Below are 25,187 nucleotides of genomic sequence, written 5' to 3' on the forward strand. Positions count from 1 at the left end.
GAAAGCATTCACATATATCTGAACCAGACAGACACAACTTCAATCATATTTCAAGGAAGAATATTCAAATGAAAAGATAATGCAAACCTATGACCACAAATGTATTCAGCACATAGTGAGCAAGCACTTCTCATCTAAGACTGCTGGGAAAAGATGATTCCAAAACTATTTTGCAAGACAATCTGAATATGTTACCCATTAACATTTCAAAGAGGTCCTAACAGAATTGCAATAGATCTTGCACTTTATAATAATTGGTGCACAAATACTGCAATTGGCCTACTATAAACAAATCATGAGACACTACCATACCCGACCAGAATCACCCTTCCTATCAAGAGATTTAAAGTTATGAGATTTAAACACAACTGGTTAAATAACACAGTGATAAGGCACCCAACGACAGAATCCCTAGTATTAAGCAAATTTTTGCACAAATGGAGCAAAAACAATCTGGAATACTGGAAATCAAAGCAAACTGTTTAAGAATAAAACACCTTGACAGACTTTATGTAATCCTAGAGACTGTAAACTATGTGGGAGAAAAAAATGGTCATATGATAAACTGCTTAAAGGCCACTGATGAATGATGCACGTCCTGGAAAATACCATAACATGGTGACTGCTGTCATTAGAAAAAGAAAGTATATCCTATCTTAGCAAATATAAATACAATAACTAAGCTGAAGATAAAACATGATGGTTATCCAATTAAATGCTGGTTTTACAGCTCTTTATTATGCACCAGGATTAAAAACAACTGATACTTATTACTGGAGATCTCATAATCTGACAAAAGAGAGAATTCTGCGGTAGATTTTGCAACACAAGGTTGCTGTTTGGGCAGAACCAAAAGTCAATGATCACTAGTATCTATGGCACATCTTTATTTCCATTATCGTGCTCAAACTTTTTACTGCAGCAGGAAATTAACCTAGCCAACCAAACATATTAAGTGTAGTGATCTATAAAAATGAGAAAATCAACTGGTTCAGAAAACTGGTTTAAGGTTCAATTCAAAAGACTAAGAGATATCATATGGGTTTACAACAACAGAAATATTATGACTACTTGCAGTTAAGGTGGATTCTTTCAATAAATATGCAAAGAGCATCTTGATGTAAGAGAGAACTATGAATACCAGTTACAATAATGAGAGGAGTAAAGAATGGAGTTCTACAATGATATGGAGATGGGAAAGGATGGATGGAGGAAATATGACAGTGTTTGTTATTGAGGTGAAAAGATTATGTTAACACAAACCTCTTCAAAAGCCATCACAGCAGATCCAACTACTAATGTAGTCTTGTCTGAAAGGAGTTTCTCAATTACTTGAATTAATTCTTCTTTTTGCTCAGGATCCAGGCTGAAAATTTAAGTCAATCATAAGTAACATTAATCATATGCTACAGCATGTACTTTCTATCTACATATCCATCCAATACAAACAAATTCAGCAGAAATTTATCATGCTACATCATTCTACTATCAAACCAACAAACACTTCTAACTACAAATCATCACAGTATTTTATCCTATCATCCTGATCTGAGTTTTCCCCTGCATCTAGCCTTGTGAATACCTGGTGAAATCTTCATGGAGCTTCTACCCCCACAGACAAGGCTGACCCCAGACTACTGGGTCAGGTCGCTAATCAACCAAGCTGTTGGAAGCACAATCCATAGACCAACAAAGCCTCCACAGCTTGCCTCTCACACATCCCTATTCAAATAAACTCTTAATCTTAGTTATGTTTACGTCAACCTTTCTAAATGCCCAGGTGATCTAAACTTGTATGTTTTACATAATAACTCCCTTCATTTACAATGCTTACCATCTCCAAGACTTGACTCATTCATGTAACTTTTGGGGCAGTTGTAAAATATAAACTAGCCCACAAACTTTACAAACTGAAATGGTAAAATTTAATACAATAAGCAAATAAATCATTAGCACTGTCAAGTAACACAGAAAATCAAAACTGGCAGATAGATTCATAAAGATAAATAGAAAAAGTTTTAATTACAAAAACCTGAGGACCATATCGTTACAAAAATTCAACTATGACAGAGCTAACGATCATAACTGTACATGTATGACAACTGAAAATGTTCATGATGCATTTTCCCGTCTCCTTAAAATACATTTAATGCAGCAAGTTTGAACAAGAAATGACCCCACTCAAGAAAGCACTACCAACCATCCTGACTCATTAAGTGCTGAGGTGATATAATTATTAGCTTTCCATCTCAGGACTACTTCACCTATATAATTAAATCAGAACTAAAATATTTTTACTACATACACCACATATATATCCTCCTTTTCATCTTGTCTTCACATTTTTTTTTACTTCTTTTTCTTTCCCACTCTCTATTTCTTTTCTTCTTTTCATCTCTCTTCTTTAACCATATCTTGGTATAAGGCCTGGCCTCATTCATTTAGGGTCTGATAAGCCCTTATTTAATCCAACAAATGTCATATCAGGCATACTACCTACAGTATTTCCTTCATTCAAGGAAAATCAAACATACTCATCTACCATGTCTTCTTTGTTTCCACACCATATGCATTTGTGGGCATCAATATGTTGAAAGTAGATGTTTGCTATATCCATACTTGCTAAGTCACTTAATTCAAATATCATCTCTGATGCCATTTTCGCATATGATCCCTTACCTACGTATCACTGCCCCTACTCTGTCTTCTTACACTATAAGGTATTAAATTATCTAAATGTGACAATTATGGCAGTCTTGAAAAATGCAATACATATTGGAGAAGTTTAATAACTTTCATGAAATTTCTTTTCATACTTACTTGTAGAGTTTTGGTATAGCATGCGCTGCAGTTTTGCGTACATATGGAGACATGTCAGTCACAGCATCCTTTATGGCCAGCATCATTATAGGCACAATAACAGGAACCCTGATACTTGATAAAACACGTAGAGCACATGCTCGTATCAGCTGGTTAGGATCCTGAAAAAGCAATGATTTTAGAACTAAAGATGTATCCAATTATTTCCTGTGCTCCTCATGCTTTTTGTCTTCCCTTCATGCACCATAGCCTATTTACCAGCATAAATTTAGGTAATTTTTATCATCCTTATATCTAATAAATATAAACCTTCATTTGAGGTGCTTTGACTACAATAGCTTCATACTGAACATCTGTTATTCACAAAATGAAATATCAAATACACAATTCAACATAACTGAGGTCCATATCCTAATGCCAAATCCACAGGATAGTAAAGGGGAGAGATACCAAATACCCCCCGCCAGATTTTCCAGTTATCCAAGATATTTGAAAATCTACACCAAGAATTAAACACCTAAAAAAAAAGTCACATCCTACAAGATTTTAAAACCTGGACTTATGGGAAATGCCATAAAGATTCAGTAGTTGTGACACTGTCTAGCTGCTTCTTGTGGATTTGAAGAACCAATCTAATGATACCAATAAAAACCACATCAGGTCAACAGACATAATGTTTTGCTTGGGTAATAATCTAAACAAATGCACTAGATCACTTCTAAATTTAGTCTAAGCCTTTAAGGTGAATATTAAGTATCTTGTGCGTCAAGACTCCAATATATCATAAAGAAAATTTTTCTTTTAAACAACAGAGAGTGTGGCAACATGAGTTTCCCTTTAATAAAACAACAGATAAAGGCACAATATATCAATAGCCTGGAAAGTTATAAATGATTAAGAAACTTACTTTGGGACTGTGCTTACGGGTGACAAAAGGTATATGGCAGGCACCTCAAAGAATATCATAATGTACTAAATGCCCTCATAAAAAAATGAAAAAACAAGCTAGAGGCATGTGAAGACAATACCAAGCCCTCCTGGGTAATAACCAACTCATCATACAGACATACTGCCAATAATGAAAACCCAAAGCCATGAAAGCTAAGGCACAGATATTTAACAATCAATGTTATCAATGCTCACCACATTGTGGATGGGATCTCTTTCTTAAGAATAAACTTTTGAAAACTTAGATGTGAAATGTACATGAAATGCTTAAGCCCTAGTTAAGCAATAACCAGTGCATTGTGTGATTTTTAGTTCATGCCACGAACAGCACCATTTCCAATTTATCTTGACAAAGTCACATAAAGCAAGTCAAAAGCATCCTTAAATCTCAAAACTGAATTACTGCAGGATATGAAAACTCACCCCACTTACTTAACTGAGTGACAAACAATGGCATCTTCCCAAAACAACTTTTATTATAACTCTATAAACAAAGGGTATATCTCTTGAGCAGATGAACATTATTACAGTAATTCCTAAATATCATGTAAAATCCATCTGTAAGTGATCAACTACATTCCCTTAACAATCCACCCTGATCTTCACTTAATTCTTGAAACAGAATGTCGTCAAGTTGTGGAGTAACAAGTAGGCAATAATTTCCAAGACAAATGCTATTAAGTATTTAGGAAAAAATCCTGCATCTCTCACAGGCATCTGATATCACTAATCATAGCAACTTTCTACTTAAACCTGAATGTTTGGCATACATGGAACATATGGGGATACTTTACAGTATCTCTTCCCGTAATGTTCCTCAAGTTATCCAACAAATCACCCATGGAGTGCCCCGAGGAACTAAACCAGCCTCCTTGCTTCCAAGGATGTTTATGCTGCTGATAGAAAGGTTGTACTCCTTGACCTTTGGCTGGTGTTTCCCACTTTGGTGGGATGCCATGAGAGCCTGTACCAAAAACAAAATTCAACTTGCATTTATATTACCTAATAGCTACACATGCACCATGGTATGTACAAACTGGAATGCAGCTTCAACTAGCCGCCTATATATGAGGGCAAATGATCAGCTTTGTTTAGCTGTCTACTTAAACTCTACTACCTTTTAGTCATACCATCACTCTTTTCATACTTTCTCGCCTAACTTCATGTCTTTCATGCATACAATACCTGCAAATCCTACACAAAAGCTAACTTTAATTCTTATGGAAAATGATTTCTGAACAACAGTAAAGTCAAACTTCCTTTAGGTAGTGCAGAGATGTGCTGTGACTGAACTAAGAGAGCAAAATTCTGCATACATCACCTGCCATATAAATAACATATAGGATATTGATTAAGGAGTTAGATCAAATGACAATCAGGGTCTAAACCAAAACACCCTTGGTACCAACCTTAAGAGCTCTCTGAAAAGTGGAGATGGATAACAAGGCTAAATCTTGTTGTTCCTCAGCATATCGCACCAGATATACATACACTAGCTTCTTCACCTCTAAGTTGGCACTTACAACATTTTTCACTACAGCTGGGAATAGTTCTGAGCATCTCTACCCTTTGCTACCATCTGAAAAGATAAAAAATACATATGTGGATATAAAGCAAATAATCTGGAAAAAATACACAATCAGAGCTCCTAAAAACACTTGATCTCAATGTAACTTTTCTGACCTTTACAAAAACAACTGACAAGTTTAGTGACTTGCAGGGCTTGTTTAGGCATCACCTGGAACTACAGTTCATATGGCTAGTCAAAAAATGGCAAAAGACCAATTCACTTTTATCAGCTATTCAAAGCTCATGTATTGAGGATTTACAGTATTGCCTAATCCCACTACTGTAATACCCAACCAAAACAAAAACTGGATGAAATTAAACATACAATTAGCAGTAAACTACAGTAATGCCTGTAGGGAAGATATGGGCACAAAACACCTTCTACTTCACATATAACTGCAATGACATCTCTACTATCAGCTTTTCCTTATAAGACTGTGAATATCAAAACCTCAAGTGAATTACTTTACATTTGTACAGTAATCAAGATATGAAAAAACAATGCCTTATTACAAATGGTACAAGAGCCTAAGCTGCCTACCACACTGTAGTAACCAAATAAAAGAAATAATTACCCCAATTATTCTTTTCATAGCTTCCAATTTAAGACCATCCTTGTTGCTGTCAAGCATCTGTTTAAGATCTTCATGCCTGGAAAGGAAGATATGTGTGTGTGAAACAATTACCCAAAAGTTTATGGTACATTAAGTCAATTTAGTAAAAACTGTTGCAAGCATCCTTTTGGTGTAAATGCATGTCTAAAAAATCATGTAATGGGAGCTTTAACTGATATCCCAACAAAGACCAAAAGGTTCCACACTGAGGATCTCAGATTAGTATTTTACCTAATACAGTATTAGACAGACCCCAACAAAATGAAATACACATCAGACAATTAAATTTCAATTAAATCTCTTACCTTAGACAACAGTAAACCACTAAATCAATGTCTAATAGATATAAATTAACATAAATACCTTAAAAAATGTAAATTTAATGTTTACATTACATTGATGATGTCACATACACATGTATAATGTTGAGCTGCCTTCAAATTAATTTTCAAATTATAGCAAAAAGGACCTATCATAAAGGAAAAAGCTAATGCACTTAAGATTTATTCAACATGAACTGGACAGGAATATTACCTTGCAATATGCAAAATAACAGCTGCTATCCTACAACTAAACACTTAAAAGAAGTATTCTTAAGGTCTGATTTTCAATACATGCGCAATAACACAAGCAATCATACTCAACATCTGCAATATCAGAAAAACATACCCTACTCAACATAAAAAAATAAATCATAGTACTGTACTCCCATTAGGCAAAGAAGAGTATGAGCCCCTTTTAGTTTCACTCCGATAAATTTTCATATATTTGATAAAACAGCAGGAAATTTCAGGGTATGTAGGTTGTTTCATGAATTTGCATAATATAATCCAGATAATCAGAAATTTGAATGATAGGAAGCTCAAATCACAAAGTTAAATTGCCTGGAAATTTGTCTTCTCAACTTTGTGCAAGAGAGATTTCATAATAAATTAGATTAACAACCTCCTACAAACACTTGAGAATAAATCTTTTCCATATAGTGGTTTGATGACTTGTTTCAGTATTGACTCGGTAGTTACTGCCTCTAAATTTAGTTAATCTTTTCCCAAGTTCACTATTTAATTTAACCGTATAACCTTAACTGCAAGCAGCAGGGATGCAAAGCTGCATCAGAATCATTAAAATTTTTACAATTGCTTACCATCTCCCACATTAATGAGGTAGCACCAGGAACGGATGAAGAATGGCCTCATTTGCTCACATCCACTTTCTAGCTGATATGTATAATACACCAAACCAAGAGTCCATGACACAAAAAATATAGTTTCTTCAATATGCTGAGAGCACTATTCAATGAGACCATGGCATCTTCAGTTACAATCCTTGGTGATACATAATCTCAGAAAGATGGACAATTTCCACACAACTTTTCTATTTATTCATTTAGTATGATGAAGTTATACTTTCAGAGATGTATTTCTTTAAGTCACAAAGTTAATACATAAGCTTTGCCTTATGTGTAACTGAGGAGTCAAGAAACCAAACTTCCACACACATATCAAAGATTTCAAATCAAACTGCAAACCAAAAACTTTATTCTACCTATATCTTAATCCTTACTTTTTCAAGTCTGTAAAGCTGTCTTTAAAATAAAATACATGCTTTCACATTTCTAGAAATAATAATTAACATGACACTTAGGAGTGCACTGAATCTATGACCTCCCTATGAAGAGATCATCAGATTTTAGGTAAAATGTTGTAATCTTCACAGAAACTTCTACCAATGTTAACATATCACAGATACTTAGGGAGTTACCTACATCTAAGTATTACACTAAAAATAGTATCTCCCTATTTGGAGTGTACCTAATATCTTCAATGAATATCAAATAACGTGCATGCAATAAATAACAAAACATACAGCCTATGAAATACAACATTAATATAGTAATCAAATGGTGGAATATATCAAACAAAACAAATGGTAATATATGAACAGATGAGAATTAGAGGGCTATTTTCTTATAGGGATAAACAAAAAAAAATATATAAATATACAACCACTATAAAGAAGAACAGAGAAGGGGGCCAGGTGAGGATATTCCCTCAAAGGCCCAGTCCTCTGTTCTTAACGCTACCTCGCTTTCGCGGGAAATTATATATATATATATATATATATATATATATATATATATATATATATATATATATATATATATATATATATATATATATAATTTTGCAATTCTCTTTTAAAATTAAGAAATGAGAGTTGGGAGAAAAGACTGGGGGGTATGAATGTCTGGTGGAAAGCAGATGTAGCTCAAGGTGTATCAAACTAGAGGCGTTTATAAGAAAAAAGTTATGGTACCCTATCACAACCTGACTTTACAAAATTAATGACTTTAATTTTTGCAGCATTCACTTCCTCTGACATCCTTCCTGACAGGCTGTTTCCAGAGTTCTGAGCTTCCAAGTCTTGAGACTTCTGTTCATTAAAAATGTGGTTCTTTGATTACACGAAAGCCAACAAGAAACACACAGATAACGACTCTCTCACCCCTTCCTTCCTGGCAGCTAGCAACAGTGACTGCAATAATGTTCATTATGTTATCTCCAATGAGAACTCTTCCACTTTACAAAAAGCTATCACAACAGGAACTTTCTTTCTCATCAAAAATTCTGAAATAATTCTTCCTATGTCTGCTTGTTTGACTTAGCTCAAACTATCACAAAAGAATTACCTTACCTTACTTATAACTTACTTTGATTTATGAGGCTCATCTACCTCCACAACTAAGACAGGCTGTTTGAGGCCGCAGTCCATAGGCCTACGTCCCCTCCACAACCTGGCTAGTTGGATAAACTTTGTAGATATTTGTCTATAGAGAATCGTTATTTCTCCAATGGGCGGTCCATAATATTCTAATACTTGCAGGTAGTGAGTAAACTAGACTAAGGCCCTGGATGTTAACAATGTATTCTCTAATCATATCTACGGCACCTTTTGATTTTGGCTATGATACTTTACAGATTTTCATGCTTGTCATACGGAAAGGGAACACTGTGGTGCCGACTATATTTTCCAAGCTTAGCAAAACAGTTTCTTTGCAAGAAAATAAAAAAGAAAGCATCACAGCATCACAGAAGTCACTTACAGATGACCCAACAATGTACCATGCATCTACTTGCTTAAAGTAAGCTGTGCTTTTCGATCAGGCCTTTGTGATCTAATCAAAAAAAGAGTACTCCAAATTTGAGTGTACACAACAAAAATCTTTCTGAGTGAAATAAATTGCTCGATATGACTTTCATCCACAGTAAAAAATTTACGGTATTGCCCCTAAGATACACTTCTACCAGGCTACTTTTGGATAGAATTTTGAAATTTCTACAATGTCAACACCAATCCCCATTAACATAAGAGTGTCATGTAAAGTGAGGTGAAATGAAATGAAGGGATACATGAGATGACGTAAAGTGAGGCTGGATTACTTACATTATTTCGGCTGTGGTAGGATCAATTGAGGTGAATTGATGAAGTGCATTTTAGTGGTATGCCTTTACTGACTGATGCTGATGAAAATCATATCATACAATTTGTTTCATTTGAAATTATTCATGATACGCACATTAAATTCAGAGTACTTTTTTTTTTTAACCTTTTAGGTTTGACGCGCGATATTTTTTTATTGTCTTTGACATACCCAGGCCCAAGTAAACAAAAAGCACTCATAATTTACATGTGCAAGTAAAAAATGAAAATTATTCATACAAAATGAACAAAATGTTTGTTATGATTTTCGTCGATCTGTCAATTAATAGCAACGAGCCATTTGACAGGCTCATAAATACACTTTACCAGTTACTTTACATTCACGTCTGTGAACTGTAAGGGCTTCATGAATCACTTCCAGCTAACGTGAATATTTTTGTGAACGATGTGATGCATAAAACTTGTAGGGAACTTAAAAAGGTAGAAATTTGATTGACCCGTATGTTCTACACGCACTTCTTAAACTCTGTACTGAAGAAACTCCCTGAAGCCGGATCTGCGGCGTAGTCCACGTCTACAGACGGCGGCCGTTCATTACTGTAGGACCCTGGTGTCGCCATCCTCTCAGTATATTCAATATATCACCATACAGTAAGGATGGCCTGTCGAGGATCACCTGACGGGACTGGCGGCCGACACATCAACAAGTCGAGTTCGTTAGCAAGCAATCTATCACCTAAGCCTCCTCGACCGACCAATGAAAACAAGTCTTACTGGAGAAGACGATATGCCGCATTCCTATTTGTCAATAATCTTGTATTTGGATAGTGCCATCTGTATCAGATACTATGAACTGTGCGCCAATGAGAATTCCATACAGTATAAAAGTTGAATTAAGCTTCTATTTAAAAGGTATGGGAAAGCACCGACGGAAGAGTCATCTATCGGTTGCAACAGATAATATATATGTAAACAGACTTTCCGCAAGTCTGACTTATATAATGTATCTTTTTTTTTTTTTATCCATGCGCGTAATGGTATACACGAAAAGTAGTTTGATGATTCTTAACTGAAGTTTCCATGACGGGAGCGGGTTGGTAGAGGCAATCATGGAGCGAGTGGTGAGTACAATACCTCATGAGTCACTATTATCCCGCTGGAAAAGCACATTTTGATTCTGCTTTTGATGACCTGACAATTAAAGTAAATCAAAATGATGCATGAAATATTGCCGGGGATGATACAGAGGTGTAGAGCACTTATTTAGAATGTGATTTCCACATAAATACAAAATTGTTTTATCACTGAAAAGTTAACACGAAAGAATTAAGCTTAGTTATAGCACCATTACTGAAAAAATGAAAAGATCAATAGCAACTAACTTATTCTATAAATACGAATTTATCCTACTGTGAACTGCACCTTAACATCATATTGGCAAAGTTTATTACGAAAAAAGGAGCTGAGTGCAAGTACATAGTGTATTATATGCAAAAAATAGAGTGAATAACGAATTGAATGTGACTATTTTATGATGGCAGTGTGTGTGTGTGTGTGTGTGTGTGTGTGAAGCAGAACTAGAATTGGCGTCGCTTTTTGTCATTCCCATGTAACTGGGTAAAGTCAACTTTGAATATGAGTCAATTCACGACATCTGCTTCATTTATCACAAAGCTCTCAAACTCTAGACCTTAAGGCCTGAAATCTACGAATTTAGGGTTCTCACCAGTGTGATGCTTTCACGTCAGGTGCATAGTTTTCTGTAACGTGCAGGCGAAACCTGTAACTTGGAAGTATTCTGGCTGATATAATCGCACTGCTTGGTACAATTACGGTGTTTTCCATGACGGAGTTTCCTGGGTTTTGTCTTATTACACACCTGTTGCCAGGTGTATATGCGTCTTTTAGGCTTTCGGTCCAGAAGGGCCTTTGCGGTAATGAGAGTGCGAACTACAACCATTGTTATATCTAGTTTAGTGGAAGCTCTGGTAGATTTAACGAGGTTATCACCCTGGTCATAACCCTTTTGTCCGCATCATGATAACCGTAGTAACTATATATGTGATTATTATTTTGAGCTCGAATAAGTAGGGGAGTGAATCATGGAGGGAATAGATTCTTGCAGGGCATTCCAGCTTGAGAAAGCTGGTTTAGAATCAAGAGGTTTACAGCATGATCTCATAATTGGATAATATATCTTAGTGGATGATGCTCAACTGAATGGGTTTTTTTTTAAGGTGATTGAGAAAGGAGTGGAAGGGATGCCAGGAAATAATTTTGGGGCCTCGCTAGTACAGGCCAACACGTAAAACTGATGCATAAAAAGCCATCAATCGCCAAATATATATACACAATCCTACACGGGAACAAGTATTTTTTTCATATAGCCGATTATGATTATAAGACCAGAGGGTGAGTGTACCTTTTGTCATCCTGCACGCAGGTAATTGGTACTGCTGTGCTGACATCTAGGGTGCCAACCCCTGCTGGTGGTGGTGTGGTGGTGACCTCCGTTGATCCGGGTACAAACTTCCACTTGCCCTCCACCACAACGGGTGTGGTGGTTGCCGAACACATAAGTATGGCAACCAAGAGTTTGTTAGGCTGTGAGCAGCAGTACCTTATAGCGCCTGGCCCGGACCATTGTGAAGCACCAGATAATGTGAGTAACATGATAGCGGTCCGCCCACATAATGAATAAATGTTATCTTTACGAGTATCATCTCTGTTCTGCAGATGATGCAAGCCAAATTTTAAGGTATATGCGTTTTGTTTTCTAAATTCTTTTTATGATTGTGGCATAAGTTATAAATGCTCGTAAAAGTTCTCGAGAACTGTCTACGTTTATTGAAATGTGCAAATGAGTAGCTTCAGACAGAGCCTCTTTTGAATAGAACATTTGTCCTAGTGAAAGAGCGATAGAAATATGACTGTTCATCTCTACATATCTTCGTATTTCATAAGATGGTATATGACTGCTTTTGAAGCTCTCGTTAACAACGTTCAAGCTTAGCTCATCAGATCAAAGGCCAGACCTTCATACCCAAAGGTTGTGTTGTGCTTAAGAGGTTAAGAAGGTTGGACTGAGCACCATAAACCCCCCCAGGAAATCTTTTGGGTCAAAATATTGAGTCTGTCTGACAAAGAAGGCAACGAAACACAAATATCAAAATGTAAAACAAGATGAGTTTGATAGGAAAGTGTGCATGAGAATCATCGACAAAGTAACTGTGAACTACATTAGTAAGTTATAAGGAAAAGACCTTTTTAGAGTGCAGGACTGAAAATTCTCTTCTTAGGGGGACTCAAATACACGAAATGTGCAACTCGACCCAAGAAATCTGAATTCAAATTAGTGATGGGAATATGGCTGCGTTTAAAGATGCACGATCTGAACTCGCCCTCAGAGGGACAACAATGATTTGTTTACGATAACCAAAAGCAGAGCGGCTTCATGAAGATCACAATTACTTGAGAAGGTTTGGCAAATTATATCTGTAATTTGTATGAATATGAGTGCTTCGAGAGGCTCACTTTCAGCTTGACTCACCTCATGGAATTTGGATGGGATTTGAGAATAAAAAATGTATAAATGAAACATTTTCCTCCTTTGATTGCATGGTTAAGAAAGTTTCTTAATGATTACTGCTATGAATTTGATTTTCTCATTATATTAGTTCGATAAGTTCTGCAGAGACCTTCTTAAATGGAAAGTTATAGGTAGCTCTTGTAAATGGAAAAGAAAAAGGCAGTATCAATGGTGTGAGTAAATACTGCCAATGGAGAGTACCAATGGTTGGCCCAACAGGCCGCCCAAAATTTGTGACAGGAGTTAGAAGATTAAGATTATGGAATTTTTCATAAAAAGAAATCAGCCAATCCCAGTGTAAGTCATATGTGAGTTTTCCCTTTTTTCTTTACCGAGGGTTGACTATAATGATTTCCGAAGAAATTATGAATGAATTAAGGTGAACTGAACGCAGATTTTCTACTCTTCAAAATTCATATGATATTATCCCAGGGCATTTACTTGACATCACCCTCTTTTTGTGGAGAAAACAACAGAATGTCATGGCTGAGGTACATAATTTATATTTCAAGGGGAGTTTAGTACTGTACTGCCCGTTGATATGGCTACTGAATCAATTTGAAATTACTTATTTATGTTACAACAAACAGATAGAGGTCAGTTTAGTCTATCTGAATGTGGTCTTCAACTGCAGGAACAAATCACATGTGTCATGTAATAGACAATGAGCAAAGCTGTTAGTGATCAGTAGGCCAACTTGAAAACAGCAGTATGGCCTTTTGCTGACAGACCATAAGAGCACTTTGACTTATGTTGGGGTAGTTAACAGACCTCAGTGCGATTAAGTTGGGGTTTACAGTTTGAGGTAAGGAGCATTATGAGGTTCATAGATTTTTTTTTTCTATAAGCTTAACCATTACCCATATCTGTCATGGTGTAAGCAGTTTGACTTGCCTAGACTAAAACAACTGCTAAGTGACTTTCAAGTTCATCACTAAAACCAGTCCATCATAGGTATTTGTTTGTCACTCAGCACTAGTTGTGTGAGAGAAAATCTTAGTGTATGATTGCTTTTTTGAATTACATGATAAAAGGGACAAAAGTTTTAAAAGACATATTTTAGGAATGATAAAACTGTTCTGTAAAATTCATTGAAGTTATTGATAAATTGATTTCAAAAGAGGATGTGACTGCTTATAATAAGTCTAATCAGTAAATGATTGATTCTTGGCCAATTGTTTGCTTATGTTTTAGGCAAGATTAAAAGAATTATAATTTTTTTGAACTCATATTTTCTTCAGTATAAATCACGTCTTTTTTTTCTAACAGTTATAACATCCTATTTTTAAAGTGCAGTTTTTCCCTCCTCAGAAACTAAGATTGTTAACCATTTCTCCATTCCTCTAAAGGCCTGGAATTATTGATGAGTTCTCTTCACTACAGGAGCACTCAACATCAGACTTAGGTTGATCAGAAGAGGCTTGAAAAATGGTTCTGGAACCTGTAACCAGCAGTAAAGCTGGCACTATTCGTTCTCTTTTGATTCGAGCTTGGAGAGAACGATGGTCAGATCTTCAATGGGGAATTCATATAAAAACAGTAAGGAATTCCATATTAATTTCTTTTCACGTAACAATTATATAGGTACATTTTTTAATAGGGCAGTGTGATTTTAAAGTGAAAATTAATGTAAAACACCTTATGTAAGCTAAAGTGAAATATGAATAGCAGTGACTAATACATAAAAATGTTTTTCAGGTCTTACCAAGAGCTGTGAGTGGTGACATATACCATTTAGCAGATTACATTCTACAACAGGCTCTGATGGGTCCTTTACCAAACAGCCTTATCCTCTCCTATCTCAGACATTCACTTAGTTCTCAGGTTGGTTGGCATAGGCTGTCTCCCTATTTTTTAACTGGATGTCAGATGTTCACACATTTGTAAAGGATTGGAGTTTGATAAGATACTTCTGAATCATTAGTAATAATATTGGGACAGTATACTACATTAATTATACAGTTAAATGATATCTGTCTTCTTAATCTATAAGAGTATGACTAATTGTTTGCACAGGAATTAATGGTATTATGGTATTAAGAGTTTAAGCTAAGATCTGATTCATATAAGCTTAAAGGAATTTTATAGGAATAAGCACATTTACAAGAGTCCAATGGAATCTTACAGCTATTATCAAGCTTTCATTCATTCAGACATTGAATGTATATACAGGAAGTTCCTTAGAACTGAGCACTTTCAGACAAGGCATAGTAGATCTTGATAGTGTTTGCATAGATGCCTGGTATCCTTGATTATATCCATATCTGAATACTCATGCTTTTTCAGATCGTGTCATATGGGGGCGTGATTGAGAGTATTAGTAAATATGATGGCCTTCACAAGCCCCACTGTGTACATGCACTCCTCACACTAATGCAGTCCATGATGGTAAAGCAATTTGTATATATGTAAAAAGTTTAAAGCTAAGTCAAGAACTTTTGGACTGAGTACATAATTCATATTAAAAAGAATCACATATGATAAATGATTAACTTGGGAATGAACATGTTCTTATAAAAACTGTAGTAAATGTAAATGATGATAATATGCTAGAGCCAACACAGTAGTATCTGTCATGTTACCTTCTTTGACCCAGGTTGCTGCCTTTCCTTTTTGCATTGCCTATATGTTGGTTCTCACTGGTCATAGCTGTGCTTTCTTATACTTAAGATAGATTTAATTCCTAAGTTTTTAAGTTTTTCAATGTTGCAGTCACATGTGTTACTCATTATGATAAATCTGACAGTTAGCATCGATGCAAAATTTATCATGAAAAAAGCTCATTAAGTTCATTACATTACAGAATCCACTTCTGTTGTATTTCCAGAAAAGTGTATCATGCCGAGGAAAGCCAGAAGATTGCCTAATGTTAGCTACATCCATTGTTGGTGGGGTGAAATGGCTGGTGCAGGTGGGTCATATAAGAATCCTATGTGCTGAGAATTAATCGTTGTAGTAACAAAACTATTTGTTTGGAGTTTTATCAGTTCTCCAGGAGTTACCACTTACTTATATGTTAAGAATATCCAAGAATGTTGTTCAAGTTGCCTTTTCACTTTTTTCTGATTACATGTAAAGTGCTTGAATAAACTTGATAGTGAATATTTCATATGTTTTGCTGTATTTATAGTGTGGCCTATTATGTGGATCTTGAAAGCAAAACACAAAAATTTTTTGAGTAACAGGTCATGGGTTGGACAGCACAACAACTGTTGGACCTAGGCGATGCCCCTGAACACTCTACCAACCTTACCCTGGCTGCAACCATCATGCTGGACATTTTCAAGTGTCCCTTCCTCACTTGTATGTTGGAGATTGGTCGTGGAGAAGAACCAGGTGGGAAAGGATATTTGTGGATTTTAGTCAGCTCAGTCTGTTCTAGTTTATGATTTGTGGCATCAATTTATTTGTCTTACTTGCATATTCCCCCTGAATTTTCACCTGAAATTCCAATATTTTTGGCTGGTTTTGTTACAGTTGACTTTTTATGGATTATATGTTATTTTAAGGTATATCCTGGACTAATATTCATGGCCTTTTTTTATCATATTACTTTAAAATCTTGATAATGTATATCCTCTTAGCCACTACTTTCACTGTCTTCTGAATCTAATTGCACACACAGGTCATCATAAGTTTCATTCCCCATATCAACATCTTTCTTATCCCACCACTATCACTGAACAAAATAGTGTTTATCTGGTCAGGTAAAAGAGTATTTGACTTCACCTTTTGAGGCATGATGATGAACTGATAATTTTGGGAGTAAGATACTCCAAGGTGAGTATGGAAATGAAGTAATGGATGATGATATTGGCTACAGCCATCCACAAGCATTTTCATGCCCAGAGAATTCTAATTTTCATGGAAAGAAGTAGGACAAGACTATAATGGAATGATGTAGATGTGCTGACACTGTGTGACAGGTGTATTTGTTTTTTAGTGAAGGGATTTAAAGAATGATTATGGGCTCAGGAACATAGTACATTTCCTCTCTGAGGACATCTTTGCACAATGATATTATGATTAAGTTATTCATCCTAGGTTTTGATTAGTTTCTCGTACATACATTACAATTCATTTCTCATTTTTCACACCAGCATAAGGTTGCATCAGGTGCAAATGGCCAGCAGCCTCACTTGCTTACATCCAGCCTTTAACTATCATGTATAGTGAACCAAAACCAGAGCCTACTGACTATAACCATTGACTTTTCAGTTTTCTTTGACTGTTTCATGTGCCTTAGTTCAGCCCATTGATAGTATGTTCCCCACCTTCATATACCATGTCAGTCCAATTTATTCCATCCCTTTCATGCTTCTCACTCTTTAGAATGCTCATTCCCTGGTACCACAAAACCTCCTTCACTCTTCCTTCCTTTTCCTTCTTTTTTTCCCCCTTCTTCTTCCTCCACTTCTGACATGTAGATCCCTTCAGTCAGTCTTTCTTTGCTCATCATCTCCATATGTCTGAACCATTCCAGTTCACCTTTGTTTGCTATCTCAATGAGGTTGCACTTTTTACCATGACTTTCTTGTACACAGTCATTTAGCACATTGGTTTCATTCATTACTTTCAGGCACCTGGGGCAGCTGTATGAAAAAAATGGTGGAAGTGGAGACAGTCCTTGCTGGTGCAGGTGGCATTGTGGAGAACAAAGACATCCTTATCAAATCTGTTTGGTAAGCATGGGTTTGCTCTGTGGAAATTGTTTGACTAAATAAAGATTTGATTCCTTGCACAAAGAATGTAAAATGGAGCATTCATGTTATAGGTTTCTTACACACGTCAAATGGACATTAATTGTTAGTTTTTACTTTCTTAGTATGTAAGCTCATACAGGTGATTTGTTTACACATATTTTGTTGGTGCAGTCAGCTGAGGGATTATCAGCCATTGGATAGCATCGGTAACAAGCACAAATTTGACAGCAGAAGCGTACCACTATGTCATGCCATGCATAGTCTTGTGATGCTGGAGGTCATAACCCACACCACACGTGATGCTTCCACTTTTGCCCACCAGCTGCTCCTCCTACAGCAACTCCAGGTATTCTTTACAATGTTCTGTTAAGTCAGAGAGCATTAATTCCACTCGAATGCTTTGCCCTTTTCTTCATTATTACCCTAGTTTGCTATATCAGGAATATTGTTTTGGAAACTTCAAATACACTAGGTGCCTTTCAAGTATATTTTTGTAATTACTGACATCTCTGACAAAGGCTCAATAAATAAAGTGAATAATGAAAGTAATGATACCATACTTCATAAGAATAACTTATGTTTACATTAAAAGAATGCAGGGTAGAATGGCAGCAAGACTACCTTGGGAATTGGACATCCCAGCCATTTTACCAACCTTGATGGGGATGGGGATCCCAGTTCTGCAAGATGTACATGGCTTTGGATGTAGGTTGTATGCTTATGGTTGTTTATGATGAAATGTATGGTTGAATGGACTGTGAAAGGAAAGTCTTCTGTATTTCTGGTATATTTTCCAAATTATGGCTGTACATTTACTTACCTGTTATCAGTATAAAACCATCCATTATTTCCAGTTTATTCCCTCCTCTCTGTCCCTTTTTCTGTGTAAGTGATTATCTATTTGTCCTGTACTGTTAGTGAACTTGAGCAATCTTTGCTTTCAAACAACTTCTTAGATTTATGTATGTTGCCAACATTAACCTCATCCTCAGTGTTTTCAGGTAATTACTTATATGTACGGAGTTCATCTGTTCCCTGTTGTTGATTGCAATGCAACCTTGAACCTACAGGAACCTCAGGAGAAGATCCTTGGGCTGTATGATGATAGCACTAAAGGAGTTGTACATGTATGGGGCTCCATATGTTGAACTTTCTCAACTAAAAAAGAGCTTTTTATTTTTTTGCCATCAGCATTCACTGTTTCATCACAAAGTTTATTCCAGTTATCCTCCACCCTTATACACAAGAAAGTTATTCACATCCATTCTAAAAAGCTTTGATTTAGCTTCTTTTTATGAACTCTGGTTCTCTTGTCACTGCATCTCCCGAAGAACTGTTCACTGTCTACTTTATCTAGCTGATTTGAGTAGATGAAGTTTGTGATAAGTCACTCCAGACTTACCTCTCCTCTTCCATAGTGGGCAGATTTAAAGCCATCAGCCCATCACTGTAGCACAGTTTTATGAATTAGGTACCATAATAGTTGTCTTTCTCTGAACCCTATTAAATTTTTATGCTTCTTTAAGTTAGGTGACTAGATTTGAGTGGCAGGCATATTCTAGTTTTGGTACATTTTTTCTTTTTTGTGTGTGTGTTTTTGTGCAATTGCATACTCGCTCAGTATGGTGAGGTAGTTCTGTGCTTGTGGGGTCTTCTCTTAAACTATTTGTACAATCATCATGCAAGTCAAAAATTTTTGTACTGTTTGCATTTGCATTGCCATTACTTACTAATCCTGTCATCAGCTACTGTGTCCATAGAAGGACTTCATATCATTTCTAACTTTTTTTTGCTGTGACTTCTTGCTACTCTTTCCTTACCAATATCAGATAACTATTTATTCTTGACATTACTAGTATCATTCAAAAACTTTTAGGTTGTAATCGTGTTTCCCTTTGTCATTTTCTCTTTAGTGTGTATTTGTTTGTATATGTGTTTGATTATGGATATGTTTCCATTTTGTTTTTTTAAGTAGGCTTTGCAGTCACTTATCTCTGCTTACCTAGTCTTATGTACATTCTTTATTTTAGGGCCTGAGTACCATGGAGCTTTACCTAGAACTATTGAGAAGTAGTTTTTTGGGCCTAAGTTGTCCAGAATATCAACCATATCAAGAACTTAAATGGGTTGGCTTTACCTTCATAAAAGTTCCCACCATCTTGTATACTATTCATGTCATGCTTAGTGGTAAGTATATTTTCCCTTGAAATTCACAAGAAAAAAAGAATTGTCTTCAGTAGTTTGTTGTGATTTGTGGTTTTCTCTTTCTGGATCAGCCAAATGAATATACAGCTAGGGAAAAGCACATTATTTGGTATACAAGATGACAAAGTGAATTACAATAATGTCAGCTTAATGTAGTAAATATAGAGTTTCAGGTAGGAATTAGGTTTGATGTGTTATTGATATGCTAATTGCCCCATTTTTTTAGTGAAGAGATATGCAGGAAGCAAACCAGGAGATACCAGATGGTGAATAAGAGGATTACCAGAGAATTTTTGATAGAACATAGACTGATATTTTTTTTTACTTGGGGACATTTAAACATTGCCATTGTTTGTGAAGGAGAGTCTTCAGTGCAATTAATTAATTAATGGATAGAAACACCTCCTGCCTCTTCTTGGTCAGCATTCAATGCTGGAAGAGCTAGTGTCCATAAAATCACTCTCCACATGATCTGAAGACATTTCATTATCTTCAAGTAATTCAGGATCTTCTGCCTGGTCCTCTAAATCCAGCCAAAAATCTTCAATTTCCTTTATAGAAAAGACAAAATTGTGTTGTCATTGGTATGACTGGAGGATGACTGATTGTGGGGTGAAATTATTGTACTTTGCCATCTCAGCCACCAGCCTGGCTCAGTACATTGCCTTGAAATGCAGCTGTGAAACTTGATGCATAAGTTTACATATGGAATAGTTGTTCACCTCACATAAATAAACGTCTCAAGTAGGTAAGGTGTTAAGGGAAAGCAGAACAAGTGGCTACAAAAGATTATGGATGAACTTAAGATCAAAAACTATACAGTGTGTATGACAGGAGTGGACAATAGCATTGTGAAAGAAGCAAGATTTGTATTGAGCACCACAAGTTAGCCCCTTCTTTTGGCAAAATCTCAATCAGTCTTGTAGTTAGGCCTACTCCAACTCCTCCTTCCCCAGAAAGATGTAACCCCTTGTTCCTTGCAGTTATAGGAAATTCTTAATCATAGGTGAATCAAGTGGTGGAGAATCTGAGGACTTGCTCACAGCAGTACAACGTCTGGCCCAGCTTACAGTTCTTCTAGACCAAGTGGACTCACGAATCAACTGCAACTGCTTGGAATATCTGCTAAATGAGCTTGTCAATAAAACAAGCCTTATATCAGAAAGAGAAGCTCAAGCCATCATTGCAGTAAGGTTAATGAAATTATAATCAGTCGTGAAATCTGCAAACTTCATATCAGTACTGTGTTTTCACCTAATTAAAATTCCTTGTGTTTGTTTATGCATGCTAATTAGTTGTACTTTAAAAAGTCTTTCAATTCAAATCAGATATCAACATGAATATTGCATAGAGTAGATGAAAAATTGTAGGCTCCTTCATATGATGAGGTTTCGTCTTTTTGTTAAGTATATGATAAATGGGATGCACAAATGTAGATACCCGCACATATGGGAATATATGAATGTTTGTTTATTGAACTTGTCATGTCTTAGGTACTGTTTTTGGCAGAAATTTGGAAGCATTTGAAAGCATGTACATAGTTCTGTGTAATCCCTTCACTGCTCCACACATCTTATGATGAACACAGAGATAGACTCTTACTTCTTTACACGTCATGTAATGATTTTTCTCATTGACAATATTTGCACACATGACCAAAAATAATTTTACAGTGAAGGGGTTAATTTATTTCCTTGCCCTTGTTTTTAAAACAATCATGGGATATAGTGAAGTAATTTTCATTTTCATTGCTTTCCATTATGGGGTCACAAATGTAGTCAAGTTCTGTTTGTTGCAGAGCCATTTTCATTTCAGTGGCTTGAAATTTGATGAGGGATACATGCAAGTATTCCTGGAGAAAACTTAAGCACCCCATGAATTCTTATAAGCTTGTGGCTATAATTTCTTTCCACACATGTTTCTTGGGCATATGTGGGCTAATGAAAATCTGTGAGCCTTGTGACTTATATTTAGTTGTTCATTACTCATATGTAGTCGCTCATCATATATAGATCTCTTACTTCATGAACTCCTTCCCTTTTTGAATTAGCTTTGTCATTGTCCATATACTTTACCTGCACCAAGAGAGAAAAGGGTTTGATTGAATAGGAAAATAACAGTTAGATAGATAGGAAGTATTGTTGATTTCAAGGATACATTGATCTTGAGATTATTTTTGAGAGAATTTTTTATGATATGTATGTGGAAATTGAAGAGAAAATGAAGAGAATTTCTTCCCATCCCTTTTTTTCCCCACTTCAGTAGCTATAGGGCCAGTAAAGCTGAGGTGTTTATATAAATAGATGCTTAAATGATATTCATCTATTACAGAGTTCAGGAATCTAATGTGCTTGCCAACATTCAGAATAGTGATGCCCAGGGTTCCCACCCAGGCAACCCAAACCTCATTCTTCGTGCACAGCCTACCGTGACCAGCATCTTGAAGACCCTCAGTAATAAGAATCAGGTATTGAACTACCATGTCCAACTTGTAGGGCAGTATGTGTATCTACTGGTTTTGAAGATTGGCAGCATTATACAGGTTAAATGTAGGTCAAGGATTCCTTGATTTTGTGGATTATTGGGTTGAAATAATTAAATATATTGTTTGTAGATTATACCTTTCCCATCCTTCATTTGACCATGATTCATGTAGTTCCAGAGAGTTCATATATTTCTACTATAAATGCCAGTGATTCTCATTAGTTAGACAGTAGTCAGTGAAAATGGTCTTTTGTGTGATGTATAGGACTTCATTGCTAAAAAAAGGGTGAGAAGCAGTACATGCTTTCCCAATGTATTTTTAGCCATTGGACTCTGCAATTTGTTTTCATTATAGATAATCTGAATTATGAGATGCCATTGGAGTATATATGTTTAACTGAAGAGCTAGTAGCACACAAATGATTGGAGCAAAAAGTGTTTGATGTGTAGATTGAAGGCAGCTCAGTTTGTTATCACTTGCATAACATAGCAAACACTAAGGGATCACTTTGCCCATTGTTATTGTCTGTCTGTCCCTCTGTCATTGTGAGTCACATCTTAGTTTAGTGAAGATATGTTTGGCTTAACCAGTTAGGATCAAGTGCAGTGCGTCAACTGATACTTTACACAGCTTTTTCCCAGCATCTTAAGACTGAATGGCTTAAAACCCATGTGTCTCGTTTCAATTTTTCATGAATTATGTCCCTTATAGAAAAGTTTGATGTAGAACTTCAAGCAATTTTTCATGAATTTTGTTCTTTATAGAAAAGTTTGATGTAGAACCTAACCTGAGTCATAACTTTGAGATGATTTGAAACTTCATATATAAGTTTCTTGATGGATTCCAAACTGTATTCTCACTTATTACTTCACATGCAATGTCTAAGTTACATTGCAGGTGACACAAGTGTCCTTTGCAACTCCCAAATATTAAGTCAAAGGCCAAAGGTGGAATTTTCCTTCAAGTTAGAAGCCAGATTATATTCTAGGTTAAACCTTTTGGTCAGCAGCATAACTGAAACTAAATCCAGACTAATGTTATGTGTCTTTTGACATTCAATTCTGTATAAAGTCCACTGCATATATGTATTTGACCTGGCCCTATTAACTCAGGTCAGACCCATAAGCTATGAGTCAGATTAGGTTTCACAATAAACCTCTTTATAAGAGGGAAGAATATGGGAGATAGTGTATGGAAGGGATGCATGTAAGTACAAGGATAAATAGAGGCTCTTTTGCCTCAGGCAAAATTCATATTAGAGATTTGGTCCTTATACTACAGAGTGTTGAAGATGCTGAGAAACAACTGTATAATGTATACTATTGATGTTAAGGTTCAAGTCAAATTCATTTCCTTGACTCCCACTGATGGGTGGATGGACAGATGACAAGGATGACTTGACAAAGCAGCCTTGTGCCTGCCATGCTGTGCAGGTGACATATGTATTGCATGAAAACTCATCTAATATTTGGTAAGTTCTTGTTGGCCTGTCATTTACAGAGGCTGCTATTTTGATAGGCACTTTGATTTTCTGTTTGATGGGGCTGTGGTGCATATCTGTTATTCAGGTTGTAGGAATGTGTGTTTAAAGTTTGTATATATTTTTTTTTTCATTTAGAAATATACCAGTCCCAAAACTGATATTTGTGATTATTGCATGTGAACTGTGCTGTGGTTATTTTTAAATTCTATTCATATTATATATTTGTTTAAAACAGAGAGCTATCTTGTACTTTAGGAATCTGTGTTACCTGTGATGAATCTTCTGATCAGTGGCAAGAGCAGAGACCTACTTCTGGCAGCTGCTGCAGCTTCAGGAAGTCTGCACATATTTGCACAGAAATTTGTTAAATTCAATGAGCTTAGTATGGTAAGTTCTTTTGGGTTCATGTTGTGTTTTTCAGTTCTTGTACATTTCTCTTGACCTTCCACTCGTGTTTCTTGTGCTCCTATCAGTCAGTGATACTCCTTCCCTGCAGTTAATGTTCATAAACTGTACTCTTTTCTTTCACTAGTTAAGAAAAAACAAAAAAAAAGAAACATCCAGGGTAAACCATAGAAAGGTTTGTAGGGCTTGGATGTGGATAGGGAGCTGTGGTTTTGGTACATTGCACATAACAGCTTGAGACTGAGTGTAAACGAATGTGGCCTTTTCTGTCTTTTTCCTGGTATTTATGTATATATGTGTGTATATGAGTGGATATATAATCAGGAAGATGAAATTTTTATTGTATTGAAAAGACTTTGGAAGTTATATTACTTTTTTTCTTTTTTGGGTCAGTTTTCCTCATTTTTCCAGCTTTCCACAGGACCCCCAACAGGGTGAGACTGCGAAGATGGCCATCAACCGTGCACTGATGTTTGACATATCCTTCCTTTTGCTCTGCCACATAGTACAGCTGTATGGTATTGATGTAAGTCAAGTATTTAGAGTTGTCGTGAACTTAAGTATTAATTTTTGACAAAAGCAATAAATACTCACATAATGTGTTAGTTCCATATGATTTGATAAGTTGAATGAAGTTACAATAATGATAGCACTTATTACTCCCAAGCAAAAGAGATTTTAAGAATAATAGCGGAATAGGTCTCCATTTCACAGTTAGCATGATGTGTGGTAGGATAATGACCAGTTTTGTTAAAAGGATTAGTGAATTCCATGTTAGTGAATTATAGAGTGGATATAGGAAGGGAGAGGGGTTTTTAGATAATTTTTTCTCAGACAAGTATTAAAAAGGAGGTTTTAGAGAAAAAGTGTATGGAACATTTATTGTGTTAGAAAAGGGGCATATACAGCATATGAAGTGTCTGGG

The 25,187-nt window shown here is 35.9% G+C and overlaps 2 protein-coding genes across 3 annotated transcripts in view; one reads left to right on the plus strand and one right to left on the minus strand.

Annotated features, from left to right (window-relative positions):
- The window catches only part of rb (adaptor related protein complex 3 subunit ruby), a 29,032-nt gene extending 18,927 nt beyond the window's left edge, over positions 1 to 10,105 (minus strand). The window contains 7 exon segments of the mRNA XM_071671016.1: positions 1,264 to 1,366; positions 2,821 to 2,981; positions 5,178 to 5,326; positions 5,329 to 5,347; positions 5,913 to 5,988; positions 8,662 to 8,745; positions 9,909 to 10,105. Coding sequence (XP_071527117.1) covers positions 1,264 to 1,366; positions 2,821 to 2,981; positions 5,178 to 5,326; positions 5,329 to 5,347; positions 5,913 to 5,988; positions 8,662 to 8,745; positions 9,909 to 10,012 — 696 coding nt within the window. The 5' untranslated portion in view covers positions 10,013 to 10,105.
- Positions 10,106 to 12,776: 2,671 nt separating this feature from the next.
- Positions 12,777 to 25,187, plus strand: part of LOC139754035 (mediator of RNA polymerase II transcription subunit 24-like) — a 28,907-nt gene continuing 16,496 nt past the window's right edge. For both annotated transcript variants that reach the window (XM_071671018.1, XM_071671019.1), the window contains exons 1-13: positions 12,777 to 12,871; positions 14,365 to 14,520; positions 14,680 to 14,805; positions 15,268 to 15,369; positions 15,809 to 15,892; positions 16,167 to 16,317; positions 17,561 to 17,663; positions 17,856 to 18,030; positions 19,715 to 19,871; positions 20,896 to 21,082; positions 22,221 to 22,356; positions 24,113 to 24,244; positions 24,684 to 24,788. In XM_071671018.1, coding sequence (XP_071527119.1) covers positions 14,410 to 14,520; positions 14,680 to 14,805; positions 15,268 to 15,369; positions 15,809 to 15,892; positions 16,167 to 16,317; positions 17,561 to 17,663; positions 17,856 to 18,030; positions 19,715 to 19,871; positions 20,896 to 21,082; positions 22,221 to 22,356; positions 24,113 to 24,244; positions 24,684 to 24,788 — 1,569 coding nt within the window. In that variant the 5' untranslated portion in view covers positions 12,777 to 12,871; positions 14,365 to 14,409. The remainder of the gene's footprint in view (positions 12,872 to 14,364; positions 14,521 to 14,679; positions 14,806 to 15,267; positions 15,370 to 15,808; positions 15,893 to 16,166; positions 16,318 to 17,560; positions 17,664 to 17,855; positions 18,031 to 19,714; positions 19,872 to 20,895; positions 21,083 to 22,220; positions 22,357 to 24,112; positions 24,245 to 24,683; positions 24,789 to 25,187) is intronic.

The sequence above is a fragment of the Panulirus ornatus genome, chromosome 16, assembly GCF_036320965.1.
Source record: "Panulirus ornatus isolate Po-2019 chromosome 16, ASM3632096v1, whole genome shotgun sequence".
In the NCBI taxonomy this organism is placed as follows: domain Eukaryota; kingdom Metazoa; phylum Arthropoda; class Malacostraca; order Decapoda; family Palinuridae; genus Panulirus; species Panulirus ornatus.